This window comes from Alosa sapidissima, chromosome 16 (assembly GCF_018492685.1).
Source record: "Alosa sapidissima isolate fAloSap1 chromosome 16, fAloSap1.pri, whole genome shotgun sequence".
Lineage (NCBI taxonomy): Eukaryota > Metazoa > Chordata > Actinopteri > Clupeiformes > Clupeidae > Alosa > Alosa sapidissima.
Window position 1 is genome coordinate 23,086,979 of NC_055972.1, and position 16,386 is coordinate 23,103,364.

A 16,386-nucleotide genomic window follows, 5' to 3' on the forward strand; every position below is an offset into this window, starting at 1 on the left:
CTGCATAAGAAAGGTGGGGGAGGGGGGAGGGGGGGGGGGGCACCAACAAGGAGCACCCAAGGAGCACCATTGATCTTCACAGGGGATGACCCATATACTCATATTTATAGCACACCCAGCAAAAATTAGCACATTTGGCTTATAATGAGCCCAATTGTGATCACTCATTTACAGCAGTGTGCATGAAAGCATGTTCTTGGGTCATAAAGAATGTCACTGTTCACTCTTAAAATAATTTTACAGAGCTGTCTCCGCTTTCAAGCCGCACAATACCCAATTACTCTGCTTTACTGGTGAATTATACTGTATAACGTTAGTGTACTGAGAGCAATTACTTTTAAGCTAACTGCGTGTCGTATAGAGTGATCCCTATGGTTAACCTCACCGTAAACATAACACAGCAAAACACAGCACTGTAAACATGACACAGCAAAACAGCGCTACCATTCAAAGGGTTCTGATGACATACTGCTTTATCAATATTAAATTAGTTTTCCCTGAGATAAGTGGCTGATGTAAAACTTTTAGTCAGAGCAATGGAATGTTCTAACCCTACATTCTAACCCAGGCTGCACCCGAGAACTGATTCCCAGATTATTAAATAAGCATATTGATCCCTAGCAGCCCAATTTGCAACCTTGAATTTCCCCTTGGGGATCAATAAAGTATCTATCTATCTATCTATCTATCTATCTATCTATCTAATTTGGCCTTTATCTGTCTCTAGATCCAGAGCGTAGTTTGTCCCCCCCCCCCCCCCCCCCTCCCCCCTTATGATGTAAGGCACAGGTGGAGGGCACACTACTTAACTCAAAGTTCAAAGTGTCACATAAGACAACCAGGAGGCCTCTTAGAAGTGTAATGCACTGCCCTCCCCTCCATCACTATTCACAGCTCACCTGTATCTGTGTCTATATTTGTATCATCAAATCATTTTTTTTATATTTTATTTTACATTCTTCTGTGATAATGGTGATCAGAGAGAAACATCTCAGAGAACCCGCAGTGTTTCCCAGGGAAGAGACTACAGATCAGTGGAACAACCTGAATGAAAGGTGTTTTGAGAGATGTCATTCTCCGACAGCATTTATGGAAATGTACTCATGCTAAGTGAGTATGTTTGTGTGTGTGTGTGTGTGTGTGTGAATGAAATACAATAACACAAAGACTCAAACCAAATAAAGACTGTGATAAAGCGGTCATGTGTAAATGAAACATCAACGGCATCATGCAAAAAAATTGTGTCTAACTGGCTCTACACAACTACATGTATATGTTTAGGAGTATGACTATACTGTAACTCCCTTGAACACACACTGAAAGGCGCAGGCCTTCCATTCGTCTTTGGGCAGCCTGCGAAAAGCTCATCAGTGAAATGATATGAGCTTCATGGTTCAGTGGAGCTTCAGCGTAACTCCAAAACACCCGTCAGCACACACGGCTGAGTCAAGGCTGAGCTGTCCTGTCTCCCTACTGTACCAAAGCGTGCACAGTGTCTCCTTAACCAGCCTTCCATGCAGCCCATGGGGGAGAGGTGAATGGCGCACAATGGAGAAGACCCTGGTCTCATGGACCCGCGGCTCATGGCGGACCACGAAAAATAGACAATATATAATATCAACTACAAGTATACTAAGACTAAGCAACTACGACTAGTATACTATTATATTCATTTAAGAGATTATTTTGTCTCCAAAGGGGCTCACTACAGATGAGGTATTTTGTCTTCTGTGAGAATAAGCCCCTGACCAACAACCACCACCTGAGCAACAAAAGGAAGCTTGCACAAGGACACAAGTCAAGTAATTGTAGTAGATTAGATCTCACACAGTAAATGCATCACGTTTGCACTGTATTGACTTTAGGATAGTTGGATTGACAAGCCTGGAACTTGTTTCAGCGATGGCACAGACTGCCGGCCAGCCTACAGTAAATGTGATTGACACCGGTTCATCCAGAGCTGCTGTACTCAAGAGCTGCATCTCTGCAGCACCGATTCCCAAAGATTGGCACAGGGGGAATAGAGGAGAGGACAGAGCCCTACCAAGCCCTGGGGTTTCCCTTGTTTAATGATGTTTTCCCACACAGTTTTTTTTTAAAGAGAAAGAAACCGATAGAGTAGAAAAGAAAAGAAAAGAAGAGAGGGATAGAAAGCAAGAACAATAGGGGTAGCCAGATAGAAAAAAGGAAAAGACTGAAAATGGAGAAACAGGAAGAGAGAATGTGTGAGAGACTGACAGAGAAAGGGAATAGGAGAGAGAGAAAAGGAGAGAGAATCGGAGAGATAGAGAGAGAGGAGCAGGATTAACTCTGTACTGTTGACACCAGCCTCAGTCTCCCGCTGATCAGGTGGCTGTCTCCTCTGTCACCCCAGCAGGCAACAGAAGGTGGGAAATCACACACTGAACAATCTGCAAAGTTTCTGTTTCCCAAAAAAGCACAATATCAGTATTGCCAGTACACATTCAGGCTATAAACATACAACATGTATCAGATGATCAGCTATAGCCTACCTGAACCGAGAAAATCTGCATAAAGTTGGGTATATGGCTAGTTATTGTAGATCATAGGGTCTATATTTGAATGCCGGGCTGCTACCCCACAGAAGCTACTGTAACCCACAAAACCCAGATGAGATGGAACAGTGTGTCCCAGAATTCCAGCCCACTCGTGAGCCGTGCGGAACGGTAAGGCATACGCCTTACGTGCTGATGATGGTTCAATAAAGATTGAGTGGCTAGGGTAAGAGAGTAATAGATTTCCGTTCTAGCTGGTATGAGAAAATAACATTAGCGGAATGTGCATTAAATATGAGCATAGGAAAATGGGGACATAAATGGAATAGCCTACATAAGGTATAGTGCTATAGTGTCTGAACCCCAAGATGTAGCCGACGATATAAAATGTTAAAATAACTGTCCTAAGCCCTAGAAATCCTGGTAGGCTAGATCAACCAACTTTTCCCCAATCTCAGATTGGTCTCCAATACGAATAATCATCCGCATAGAGTATATTGGGGAATATTAATCACTATGAAATATTAAATAAGTAGTTTTTAGTTTCGCGTTCAGCTTCAAAAATGCAAAGCCAGGTACCCACTGTGTGGACATGACGTTAGACGCTAGTCTTCTCCAAAATTGCAATGCTTAAGATTCTCTGTAGAGACTCTATAGGTGACACACACACACACACACAGAACAGCGTGATATAGGTTACTCTGATGAGGGTGATATATGTTCTGTCTTTGCTGTGTGCTGTGTCTCACATCCCAATCTGAATATTCGTGAACGATAAGCAATAACCACACTGATCTCATATGATGACTCGTCGTCATACGTGAGACTACTGTAGGCTACTTTTCGATACTAGGACATCCAGCTGGCTACGGTTATCGCACGAGATCACAGCAGGCTACCGAACTCCGGTCATCCGGTCTATTTGCAGTTCCCATCCGTCTGAGGGAAGGAAGAACTGCCTGAATTAGAATTATCCAGTGGTCACGACGATGACAAGCCACCAGTATAAGGAATGACTAAGACGGCAGGTGCAGCAACATCAAACCTTATAGGCGTTCTATGTGCACCTGTACGTAGGCCTACAGTATAGGCATATACAGAAGCCAACCTGGAAAGTGATCAGGTAATTTATTCTGTGAGAAATAACATCCGTAAGACAAAGAGATGGCATAATAGAGAAGAGATGACGAATTGCTAGCAGACCACCAGTTGGTACATTTTCAACCACACCCCAAACTAGCCTATCAAAGAATTTTGAATCAAATGAGAATTGGGGCACTATGGAGACCTGCAACGGAATCCATATAGGCTAAACTGTATCTTCCGGTTGCTACAATGTTGTTGCTCTAGGGTGTAAAAGCATAGCCTACTGTTGGTGGATGTAAGGCTTAAATTATTATCTTTAGTAGACAATATAGAGTAGATTTACTGGTACGGTATTTTAGGGGAACGTTTGTATTGACTTGAGTTGAATGGATAAGTAGGCAAGGTGGGTTTTAAGAATATGGAACGCGTGCCCTATAGCCTACTGGGTTATAGGAGCTATTATGAGAACTCAACCGAGCTGATAACGCCTCGATTCTCAACAAACCGATATAGTATCTCTTAGGATGACACACCCCTTTCCTCTGAGTTGCACCTGTGCCGTCACTGCCCGGTCTGATTTCTCACGCTACCCCATTCACCTCAGCAGTGGCAGCGGTAGCACTCTCGCTGTGACACACTACAAGCTATGAAGAACTATTTTTTCACGACGGGTCTAGCCGGGCACGCTCAACATCACAATTGGGACACGCACATGGGATAACACACGCATGCCACCGAGTTACCTAAACTTGACGGGGACTCGTAACCTCCCCAAGACAAGCCTCCGATAACAACTGGTAACATGGGTAAGGATTTATGCTTTAAGATATGCTAACATAGAATATATAATTTTGCAAAACATTCACATACAACGAGGAGAGGGAAGGAGGTGGGGAGAAGGAGAAGAGGAAAGAGGGGGACAGTGCAGCACCAGGTGCAGTTGTTAAGTGTGCATATACTGTAGGTAAACCAATACACACACACACTAACACACACACACACTTTCAACTGGGTGCACCCGTCCAAGCTTGTCCTGTGGATACAGCAACACCTCAGTCATAGACAGTCGGCAGTACAGGCTGTAACATTTCCCCACTGCCTGAGAGCAAATGATCTCCTCTTACTTTAACATGGCTTCCTCCTTCTCCTCTTCCTCCTTCTGCCGAACTAGCACAGCCATAATAATTTTCCTCTCCTCCTCCGTAAGGTGGCTGAGGTCCGGCATCTCTGGCATCGAAGGCTGCCTTGTGGGTGGGCGAGGGCCGCCGCGGGGCCCCACCGAGGCGGACATATTTTACCCCTCCTTGGTGGGTCGTATTATTGACAAAAATCCCAGCGATCTAGCCCACTGTTCACGACATAGTCCATAGGGAAATCGGCGGCTCTCGCAAGCGTTGCGACCCTTTCATGGTTGCGGGCACCCACGGTTGTGCTTCTCTTCCTATTCGGCTTTTTCTCCTCTCACTCTCCCCCCCACCCCCCGCCCGCCCGCCTCTACCCTCCACCTCCAGTTATGGGTAGCCCATTGCTGCACTTGAGGCTGTCATTCGATGAAGGAGACTTGTTATTGTCCACAACCGAGAGATGTTCCTGCCACCGATTCCCAGAGCTTGGACTCTTCAGAGCGTGAGGGCGAGGCGGAGTCCGAGCAGAGCTCCCTGTTTTCGGGGCTGCTGCTGCTGCTGCTGCCGCTGGGAGGAGACGGAACAGTCAATGGGACCGCAGCCCCTCAAGCGCGCACCTCCTCTGTGCGGAGACGCGCACTCTCATTTGAGAATGGGGGCTCACCAGACGTGCACATAGGCTCCTCTTTGCTCTCTCCAATCGTAGCGAGCTGGCGACGCACCTCCCATCTACCACCACCCGCTCCACGCATCTTCCACCCGCCGAGCTCGTGCATGAGCGCGGTGCCGTGCTTTAAGTGCCAGTCTGTACCGTGCCAGGGTCCAGTAGAAGGTGGACTCAAAGGATATGGCTAATATTCATTAATGGCTGTGTATGTGTTTCGTTCACAGGGTCATGGATCAGTGCTTGTCCTAGGCAGGGCTAGTTCCGTCTCTGTAAGGCAGTAGTAATGTTCAAAGTCACCTGTTCGTCGTGTTAGATTGAACTTGTCAGTGTAAAGTATACCAAGATAATAAAGGGGGGTCAACACAGTTTGATCAAAGCGTGCGAAATCAAAGTGAACGATTAAGCGGATCACTTCGTTTCAGGACCATGGTCAGCGTTTGTTAACTCAGACGCTAAGAATGATCGCTATGGATTTAAAAAAAAAACCATAATCGTGACTTACTTTAACACATCCAACTGAAATGTCCTGTATTTTAATATATTTTTTATATTTCATTTAACAGTTATCATCTGGGCATATATTTTGGATGCAAACTATCTTAAAAGAAAAACATTTTATGTGTGTGCTTTATAACTAGTTATTTAATTTTATGAGGATCAACAAATAGTCTAGCCTAAAGGGCAGCCCGGGTATCTGTAATATTTTTCATGAATGTGATAATTTCATTGGATTTAAGATTAAATGCTTAAAAGTTAGGCTGCATTATGGTTGGATGGCTGGGAAAATGTAAAAAGAAATCAAAGCGCTTTGAGTCAGTACTGTTAATGGCGTTAAATTTACTATTCATGACTAAAGGAAGGGTGACCTCCGTGAAATGACTTAATTGATAGGCTACGGTTTACCTGAACGTAAATGGACTCAAATCAATTATATTTTTAAATCCCAACCGAAAAGGGCTTTTATTTTGACACATTTGTAAATGACGTTCACGTGACGTATAAAAATCAAGTCAGATGTCTGTTTTTCCCATGTTTTTTCCTGTAGTGCTACCACCACCACCACCTGCAGGATCTTTGTAGGTAGCAGCTGCTGCTGATCGGGGAGAATCATATCAGTATTGGTAAGCGCTGATATGTGATTCACTGCATTTTGTATTGCTCAGCGTTGTTTTACATTTGTTTACGCCAACAGTGCGTGGCGTTATAGTGATTCGTATGTCTGACAGCAAACAGTGTGTAGCTTATTTTGTTGCCTGAGCTGTTTACAGTAGTGTCAGCGACATAATTGCTCGATTCTGCATGAATGCATGCACATTTAGGCCAACGTAGCATCAAATAAGCGTCGCCAGCCGATTTTGCCGGGGCTTCAGCCCCGAATGTTTTGAGTGTAGCCCCGAATGTAGTTTGCAAAGTTGACTAACAAATATGAAACAATTATTCGGATCGTGCCTTGAAACTGTGAGATCAGATGAGATGAGATGGACCTATTTATCAAATATAAAAGCAGCACACGGGTTTCCTCTCACTCTCCTTCATGCAGCAGATCTCACTTGAACGTTAGCCTACCTTACTAGCCTATAAAACATAATTTGGAACGTAGGCTACTTAGAGCGCACGCACGCACGAGAGTGAGAGAGAGAGAGAGAGAGAGAGTCAGTGTCAGTCAGTTCCAGGGTTGGGCATGTCAGTGTTTTACTTTTCTTATTTAGTATAAGAAAGTTATTAGGAAATCACAAAGGCAACAAGGACAAGGAGGTGGTGGAGTTATGCTGTCGTCATTTAGGTTACAAGATCAGCCTGCCCTGCACTCACTCGCCTACAGTTTGGAGCTGGCCAAACAGTGCTGGCCTACTGTATCTAGGCTAGGTACTTTGCCTTTGTAGAATCGAATTAGTGAGTCTACAATGATTCGTTCTCCTTAAGCTAAGCATAACATGAACCATATAGATAGATAGATAGATAGATACTTTATTGATCCCCAGGGGAAATTCAAGAATGCGTAACCACAATCATAAACACGGCACTGCATTTCAATGGTTGCCCCTGGGCCCTGGCTGTAAAGGAGTTGGAAGAACAGATGGCTTGTGTCCAGCATGGAACAGAGGACTTGCAGAAAATGCCTCATCCAGACGCAGAATCATCTGAAAGACTACTATGGAGGCAAGTAATGCAAACGAAACAAAGTCTGAATGATCACCAGGTACAACTTCAGAGAGATGATGAGCCACCAGAGGATCTTGGACGCTCTGAACATACACAAAATCCCACAGAGAAGATGACTGCACTTCAAGATGAAGAGGCCAAGACAAGGCTACTCGCTATTTATGAAAAGTGGAAGATTCAAGCACGCACAGCAAAACCAACAACTGAAGTCATACATGCCAAAGAATCAGCTGGGGCCACTCATTGATGAACTCAAGGGAGGTAGAGAAAACATAATGCAAGCATACTCTGACATAAAAAGGCTCATGGCACTATCTATTGAATTAACAAGACGAGTTGTTACATGTGAATCAGTAACAACAGATATTATCAGAATTGCTTATAGAATGCTAGACACTGAAAGTGAGTTTAATGAGAGAGATAACAGATACCGCCTTCATGACTTGCCTAGCCATGATAATGCATTTTCTGGATCTGCTGCCTCCTTGGTAAATGACAACATATCTAACCGTCATTTGGTGACATCATCAATGGCGGCCAAACAAACAGAAGCAGCAGCAGAATTGGCAGCAAAAGAAGCTGAGTATGAGATGATGCTCAAATAACACAAACAAAGAGAGTTGATACAAGAGCTGGAGGAAACTCAAAGAAAAGAACTGGAGGTCCAACGCCGTACTCTGAAAAGACTGCAGGCAGAAAGGGAGTTGAAAGTCGGTCGAGCCAAGCTAGAAGTCTACAACAAGGAGACTGTTGCTGATCCCAAAGGAAGTGCGCATGAAACAAAGATCACATCTTTACCTGTAACTGTCTCAAGCTCTGAGAGTTTTTTTTAGATAGATGGATAGATAGATAGATAGATAGATAGATAGATAGATACTTTATTGATCCTTTTAGGTTGGGTTATGAAAGCTCAGTGTCAGCTGAGGCAACATTTGATTAGCAAAACTTTAATAGGCAAGCACTCTGTCTCCATCTCTCTCGTTAGCCATGTTGCCAGTGATCGCGGTCCATGGAGGGGCCGGGCACATTCCTAAAGAGCGGGCTGAGGTGTCCTGTGCAGGTGTGAGGGAGGCAGCCAGGGGGGGCTATAGCGTCCTCAGGGCCGGTGGCAGTGCCATGGACGCTGTGGTGGAGGCAGTGACCATGCTGGAGAACAACCCTTCTTACAACGCAGGTGAGCATGCTGCTGTGCAGGCACGCACACACACACACACACACACACACACTGTGTTCACATTAGAAGGCACATTCTCCCTTTCCTGTAACAACACACGTCATCTGCCTCTCTCCCTCTCTGCCCCCCACCCTCTTTCTCTCTCTCTCTCTCTCTCTCTCTCTCTCTGTCTCTCTCTCTGTCTCTCTGTCTCTCTCTCCTCTCATTCACACACTGTGAGTAATGACTCGGTGCTTGCCTTTGACGTGCAGGCCGGGGGTCTGTGCTGAACGTGAAGGGTGAAGTGGAGATGGACGCCATCGTCATGGACGGACGCACGCTGGCAAGCGGAGCTGTGTCGGCCGTCAGGCGGGTGGCTAACCCCGTGCAGCTTGCCAGGATGGTCATGGACAAGGTAACACATGTGCACACACACACACACACACACACACACACACACACACACACACACACACACACACACACACACACACACAACACCTAAACAAACACACACACTCACACATGCTGTATGTGACTAAGAGGGAGGTGGTAGAAGTAGCACTACCCATCAATTTTATATTCTTGCAAGTCTCAGTACCCACACAGTCGTGGAGCCGTAATGTCAATGACACGTCAAAGTCAAAAGTCTAACTAAAGCTAATTTAATAAGCGGGGTAAATCTGTTTACTAATTTAAGCCCATAAGCAAGATCCTAAGCATAAACATTGGTGGGTCAGCTCAGTCCTCCCACATGCCACATGATCGCTTTAGGTCATGCAGAAGATACTTTGCGCACTGAGTGACAATGTCCACTTTCCCCGACAATTAAATTGGGGCCCGTAAAACGTCACAGATTTTACCGTCGAAAGTGCAGTTTAGAGATGTGTTTATTTCATATTACCGTAAAGAAGTTCCTGGGGTCTTTTTTAATGAACACGTATGAGTAGTTGGGATACGTAACACAAACACTAAACGGTCTCTATCTGTTTTTATTGTCATCATCTACAGTAGCAGAGGTTTTTCTGTCTTTGCGTAGAGTTAGGGAAATGAATGTATATCCTTTGAGAGAACCGGATGATGCCAATAGCAAAACCTGTGAAACAACAGAAATAGAAAGAAAACTAGAATAGAAAAAATAGAAAAATATATAGGCCCTTTCAAGAGAGTTCCATTATCAGCATCATAGTTGGCCCCACAAGGCTTCCGTTTTAACATTCCATATGTTATCTTAATGCAGAGGAAGTAGATTGGGAACCAAATAGAACGTTCAAGCATTGTTTTTGTTTTTATTGTTGAAAGGGTCTATAGAACAAATCCTCGAGTTAAATGTAACTGCTGAGTTTATGGGAGTTGTGGTGTGGCCTCTCTGCAGGAACTCAATGGGCTCCTTCACTCGCACTCTGTCTGTGGTCCTCTTGTCTTTAGACCAACCACCTGTGTCTGACAGCTGAAGGGGCATCGCAGTTTGCCAGGGCTATGGGCATCCCCGAGGTGCCAGAGGAGTCTCTCATCACAGACTATGCCAGGATGCGCTGGAAGAAGAACCTGGCACCAGATGCCAACCCGGTGGAGTGTCAAATGTGAGGGCTGTAGCTTTTCACAAGTTACTTCACTAACTTCACTGCTTACTGAAGGCAGGGAATACAAGTGTTGCCACGTTGTTTGTTTTAAATTCACCACAAATTACTTTAGTTCAATTTAACTTTGAGCGTGATCAGAAATAGGTCCTTTTAAAAAGATATCTTGAGCCGCCATTTGTACCATATTAATAAGTGTGTGTGTGTGTGTGTGTGTCTCAGGGGTAAGATGGGTACAGTGGGTGCGGTTGCCGTGGACGCTGAAGGCAACATCGCCTGTGCCACCTCCACGGGGGGCATGATCAATAAGATGGAGGGTCGTGTCGGAGACACACCATGCATAGGTGAGCCAAACGTGTGCTTTCCTCTTTTGTCTTGTATTTCTTGCTACACACAGTATTTTTCCATGCCCTGCATAGATACTCAAATTCACAAATGATAACATGCATCATTATAATCATGTGGAATTATGGGCCCAAGATCATTATGTAACATGTTGTGTTAGTATGTAAATTATAAATAGTTCTACAAAAATAATATATATTAGACATTATATATTAGAATTGTTGTTGAATTTGTACTGATTGCACTAATATGTCTCACAAAACATGTATCCCATACTGCATGTGGCCACACGTGTTCTCTTTACTTCTTTAGGTGAGCTATTCTAATGTAAATACATTGACTCATATGATTCCCGTCCCTCCCGTGAGTGTGAGCCTATGAAACAGGCCATTCATATTTGAAAGAACTCCAAGCTCTGTCGTCCACTCTGAACCCATCAGGAGTCACTCTTATCAGTGCACTCCACATGAGAGAGAGAGAGAGAGAGAGAGAGTCTGTGTGTGTGTGTGTGTGGGGGGGGGGGGGGCAGATGACTCAGCAGCTGTCATCTGGACATGACGGAGTGGGCCTCTAACACACGGCTCTCAGTGTGAGCTGATGTATAGAGATCAGATCAGAGCTGGACCACATTCCTGTTCTCACCTTTGCCTGGCCAGTGAGGCACAATCTGAAAGCTGCAACCAGATGTATTGCAATACATTATTTTTCTTTCCAGCCTGTAGCCCATGCTGTGTCCTGTGTGACATTGCTATGTTTGATAGATGGATAGCAGTGGTTTTGTGATGTGAATGTCTTTGATATACCTCCTGACATTGAATGGTTGTTTCGTAACACTCGAGATCATGTGTGTGTGTGTGTCTGTGGATCAGTTACTAAATGCACAAACCATCTCTGTTAATGACAACATGAACAGTGTAAAATCCCGGGCCAAAGGTTTCTCAGTGGTGAACATGGGCACAGCGCAATGATCCACTGATTCGATAACTTTCACCCTTAACCAGGATTGACTTTAACAGACTAGTGCATGAGGGCAATAGGCCTGCACAGCAGCAGAGAGGTGCTGGTCGACTCCATTGCTAACTGTGCAGGACAAAAGAGAAGCCGGGTTAAATGTGTTAGGGTTGGATTCGGCATGAAGAATGGGTTTTAATTAAATGGGCGAAAAGTATGCGCAGGTTAATAGTAAAGGCACGGTGAACTTTGACCCCCATTTATGTGGAGGAATGTGTGTAATGTTCAGCGAGTAGCAGGGGATCATTACCTGCTGGGTTAATGATTAGCCTGGTCAACTCCACCTGCCAATCAGGACACTAGTTTGCTGTGTGTGCCAGTATATGAAGAGGAGGTGAATTCACAGGAAGGTGTCTGCACACAGACACACAGAGACAGTCATACATACTGTACATACACGCATGCACACATGTATACATGAATACATTGACATTACATTAATAAGGGAATTTGTTGATACACACACATGCATACACACACACACACACACACACACACAATCACACACTCACTGCACACATGCAAATTCAGAGATGGATGCATACACACACACAGTCACTCACTCACTCATTCACACATACACATGGGTACATTTATGCTTAAACACACCCACACGTTGAAACACTCACACACATTTCCACACAGGCATACACATCATGGATGCATAGGCACACACACACACACTCCCACATGCATGTATGCACAGATGCACGCAGGCTCTGACCGACTCATTGGGCTCACACTCTGAAGGGCGCCCCTTTTGCATTCATTTACTTCCTCTGACTCACTTTATTACACAAGAAAGCTTTTTTTAGCCACTCCTTTCCTGCCTCCAGCTCCCAGCCCAAGTGAACTCTCTCTCTCTCTATCTCTCTCTCTCTCAGATATCTGCAGCATCATTACATTCTGACCACAACAACCCATTTCAGACATGGCCATTACTTAAACCTTAGCTGACATGCTCAGTGGCTGCCAAACCACTTTTAGCGATCCTTAGTGAAAGGCTGCCCTCTTGTGGCAGAGAAACAGAATGACGCCTCACAGCACTTCCGTCTTGCGCCTAATCACAGCTGGGATCTCTGCTGTCTTTGTTACAGGATGTGGAGGCTACGCCGATAACAAGGTGGGAGCGGTCTCTCCGACAGGCCACGGGGAAGCCATCATGAAAGTCGTTCTCTCCAGGCTTATCCTCTTCCACATGGAGCAAGGTACAGGCATCTGGCCTCACAGTACAGTTTAGATTTCTATCAGTCTCAAGACTTGATTGTTGCAACTAGAATTTTAAGTTTCAGAAATGTACCCAGCATGTGAGTTTATAATATATTATATTGAAGTATATATAATCATTGTGTGTCATCATTTAGAAGTCAAAAGATTTGCAGCAGTCATCACTACCCGAATTATAGCAACTTCTGCGTTTGTCACTGTTGCCTGCATGTCAAACATACAGTACACACACGAGCACTAAAAGCTTCTGAGGTCTGTGGTGACAAAGCGAAAGGTCTTGCTGAGCTCTATCTGAAAGTCAGTCTGACCTCCTCATTCTTCCCCCTCATGCTTGTTGTGTTTGTGTAAACACAGTTTTCCTTCTGTTGCGCTAAAGCTAAGGCACTTGCCTGGATCAAGGTGGCCAGGCATTGTGGGTCAGTGTTACCGAGTAAATGTGGACAGTCTTCTCAGCAAGGGGACAGTAAGGCCAGGCACTAGTCACGAGTCTACAGACTCCAGCAAGCTGCAAAACGTTTTGTGACTTGCAGCAACACATAGTGTGTCAAAGCCAAACCACTTCCTGTGTAGCTGGTGCCAAGTCAACACTAGTTTATCTGTGATGTGGGATTTGCTGTTCTCTAACCTGGCGGTCACCTTCAGGTCACTTCCGATGCTTTGCATGGAGAAGGAGTTAATAATTGACGGACGGATGGTCTGTGAATTCACAGCTCTGATGAAGAGCTGAGGCTCGAAACGTTACTTATGGTGTAAACTCTAATAAACAGAAGAAAAGGGGAGCTAGTGTGCGGATATTCCTTGATTTTTTTTTTTTACGGACAGCTGGAACACCATTTAGACATTATACTGCATATGAATTCCTTCCTACAGTGTTGTACTACTTCTGGAGTGTGTGTGGTGTGTGTGTGTGTGTGTGTGTAAGTGTGCACAAAACATCAACTTCATGAAATGCATTACGCATCCTGTGAAGCTATTGTCAAGTTTTATAGTGTTTGGCAGGCTGTCTAGGGATTTTGCCTTGTCTTGTCGGCCCAGTGTTTCCTCCTCTGCTGAACCGCTCCGAGGTCGGCGTCGGCTAGAGGTCTGCGCGGGACTGATTTTTCAGTCCCACGCCCGCCCGCTCCGGCAATATTCTGTCCCGCTCGCGCCCGCTTCCGCATTAATGTGTCATTTTTAGTCTCTGTATCTGTATGCATTACCCGCATCTGTAACATGATGTCCCTCTACCGCCCGCATGCAGGAGGGATAGCCTATTCAGTTTTTCTTTCTGTCTCACGAAAGGAGCACACACACCTGAGAAAGAGAAAGTTTCTTGGTTCTGAATGTAGGCTAACAACTGAAGTATAGGCCTAGTCTGGTGCCCTCCTCCTCTGTCATGCTTTCGATTTAGAGTTTTGACAATGAGCAGCTGGAACAAATTGAACCCACGTAAATGACAATATAGGCTATAGGCCTGCTATTCGTTTATGCTTAAACCCCGTTTTTTAATGCTGCCTAACAGAACATCCAGCTGAACTATAGTTATGAACACTACTTTAATCATTTCCATATTTAATTTTCCGCACATATTTAATTTGCGGGAGTGCAGTGAATCAGCGGTTTGTCCCGCACCCGCGAACACATCTCTCTCATCCCGCCCGCTCCCGCAAAGAGCTTTCAAAAGTTGTCCCGCGCCGCACTCTTTTGCGTCGGGACCCGCGGGTCTACCGCGGGAGTGCAGACCTCTAGCGTCGGCCATATTCAGGTCAAGCAGCTTTTCCGCCAGCGGGCTCAAAAGCTACGTGGCGGTGGCGGCACCGACGCTAACCAGCAGCGGTCATTAACACATAAATAGCAACCCAGCGATGAGCGGAGCAGCAGGTGCACGGGCCAGTGACGTCAGAGCGTGCGTTGGGGGCTTGATCAAAGTCACAGAGGTCTGTGATCACAGGGTGCCTGCTTCAACCCTGGGCCTTTTACTGCACACTGGGTGAAATCTGACCAAACACAAGTCATATTTGGTCAGATTTCACACACTGTGCAGTGATAAGGGCAGAGGGTGAAATGGAGGAATATGCTTGGAGTTGGAAATAATTTGGACTTGAGGGGAATTGAAATTCAAGAAGAAAATGTGGTTATTTATTGTGGGATAAGGTGCTTGTGATTTGCATTTACTGAATGTGTATCAAGTCTGGACTTACCGTAACCAGATTATGAGCAGTCGTGCAGGGTAGAGATACAGAGACACAATAGATAGCCAGGAGACTAGGACTAGGAGATAGATAGGGACTCTTAAGTATTAAGTGCCAAGGGATGGAGCATATCTAAAAATATCCCAATTCCAAAGTCCTATAATAACATATTGAAATATGTGCATTTATGTTCTTTATGTTTGTGTTTATTTGTTTACTGCTCTAACGCGGCACTTAATCCCAAGTTGCTCCAGGGACAATCAGCCCTTGTAATATAATTGACATGTAAAGTCGCTTTGGATAAAAAAAAGCGCTAAATGAATAAATGCAAATGTAACGCCCAGGATCTTTGTGGTTCTGCTCTCTCAGGGAAGTCAGCAGAGGAGGCGTCGGACCTGGGCCTGGCCTACATGAAGGAGCGGGTGCAGGGTTTGGGCGGGGTGGTGACCGTTGACCCCAAGGGCAACTGGGCCGCACGCTTCAGCAGCCTACAAATGGCATGGGCGGCAGTGCAGAACGAACAGCTCCACTACGGCCTCTACATCGGAGAACACTTCACCGAATCAGCGTGCGAGCCATCTTGAAACACTTATTCTGTTGTCGCTACAGTATGTTGGTTCGAAAAATGATGCACTGACAGTGTCTAAAATTAAATGCAATCGGTGATCTGCCTAGACCAGTGTTTCTCAAACTTTTTCAGACCAAGGACCACTTAACCAATAAAAAAAACTTCCCAGACCACCAATCTAAAAAAAACAAACAGTAGACCTACTTCAACAGTATATTACACAGTAGGCCTACTCACTGAACCACTTTGCTTATTGTCTTTGCACCTTGCTTATTGTGTCAGAGGATTCATATGATTTAAACTGGCGTAGCTTACATAGGCAGTGTTGCAGAACTGTTTGGATTTACATACAAGTTGGTTGAATATTGCAAAAAACTCATCTATATTATATTTTACCACGTCTGCTTGCAGACCACTTGGGATAGCTTGCGGACCACACTTTGAGAAACACTGGCCTAGACCTTCAGTTAAGAAAAATTCTAATACAATTTGGAAGAAATTGAGTTGCAGGCAGTCGAAATTCTTAAAACAGGAACACCTCCAGGGCCGTAATGGCTCCCACACACAGTTGCGTGCGGTGCAGTGCTGGAGACGAATCCCGTCCATTTTACAAGGGCTTACGTCATCCGTCTTATGTCAACTGAATTGTGGGTCTGTTGCGTCACAACAGACACCCATTGGCATGCGTTGACGGAACGCAACTGTGTGTGGGAGCCGTTACACATCTTGTTCCAGCCATATGCTGCTTGGTGACATTACATAAAGTTTTTTATGA

At 45.0% G+C, this 16,386-nt stretch overlaps 2 protein-coding genes across 6 annotated transcripts in view; one reads left to right on the top strand and one right to left on the bottom strand.

The window, feature by feature from the left end:
* Positions 1-5,079, bottom strand: part of LOC121684806 (regulating synaptic membrane exocytosis protein 1-like) — a 60,433-nt gene extending 55,354 nt beyond the window's left edge. For 2 of the 3 annotated variants that reach the window (XM_042064891.1, XM_042064889.1), the window contains exon 1: positions 4,727-5,079. In XM_042064891.1, the coding sequence (XP_041920825.1) occupies positions 4,727-4,893 (167 nt within the window). In that variant the 5' untranslated portion in view covers positions 4,894-5,079. The remainder of the gene's footprint in view (positions 1-4,726) is intronic. The other variant, XM_042064890.1, reaches the window with a different exon arrangement.
* On the top strand, positions 4,213-15,717 carry asrgl1 (asparaginase and isoaspartyl peptidase 1). Of its 3 annotated transcripts, none has more exons than XM_042064893.1 (8): positions 4,213-4,408; positions 6,439-6,514; positions 8,542-8,730; positions 8,982-9,124; positions 10,138-10,292; positions 10,512-10,633; positions 12,743-12,853; positions 15,413-15,717. In XM_042064893.1, exons 3-8 carry the CDS (start codon positions 8,544-8,546, stop codon positions 15,625-15,627), a joined length of 933 nt encoding a protein of 310 aa, XP_041920827.1. In that variant the 5' UTR covers positions 4,213-4,408; positions 6,439-6,514; positions 8,542-8,543; the 3' UTR covers positions 15,628-15,717. The 3 variants fall into 3 exon arrangements, with proteins under 3 accessions (XP_041920827.1, XP_041920828.1, XP_041920826.1); XM_042064894.1 differs by lacking the exon at positions 4,213-4,408 and adding an exon at positions 5,096-5,598; XM_042064892.1 differs by lacking the exon at positions 4,213-4,408 and having other exon boundaries at positions 5,096-6,514.
* The last annotated feature ends 669 nt before the right edge of the window (positions 15,718-16,386 follow it).

Bases quoted from the DNA above. Each gene is read 5' to 3' on its own strand.
- asrgl1 (XM_042064893.1), top strand. From the start codon at position 8,544: ATGTTGCCAGTGATCGCGGTCCATGGAGGGGCCGGGCACATTCCTAAA. The intron at 8,731-8,981 runs GTGAGCATGCTG...TTTGACGTGCAG, and splicing joins CAACCCTTCTTACAACGCAG to GCCGGGGGTCTGTGCTGAAC. The intron at 10,293-10,511 runs GTGAGGGCTGTA...TGTGTGTCTCAG, and splicing joins AACCCGGTGGAGTGTCAAAT to GGGTAAGATGGGTACAGTGG.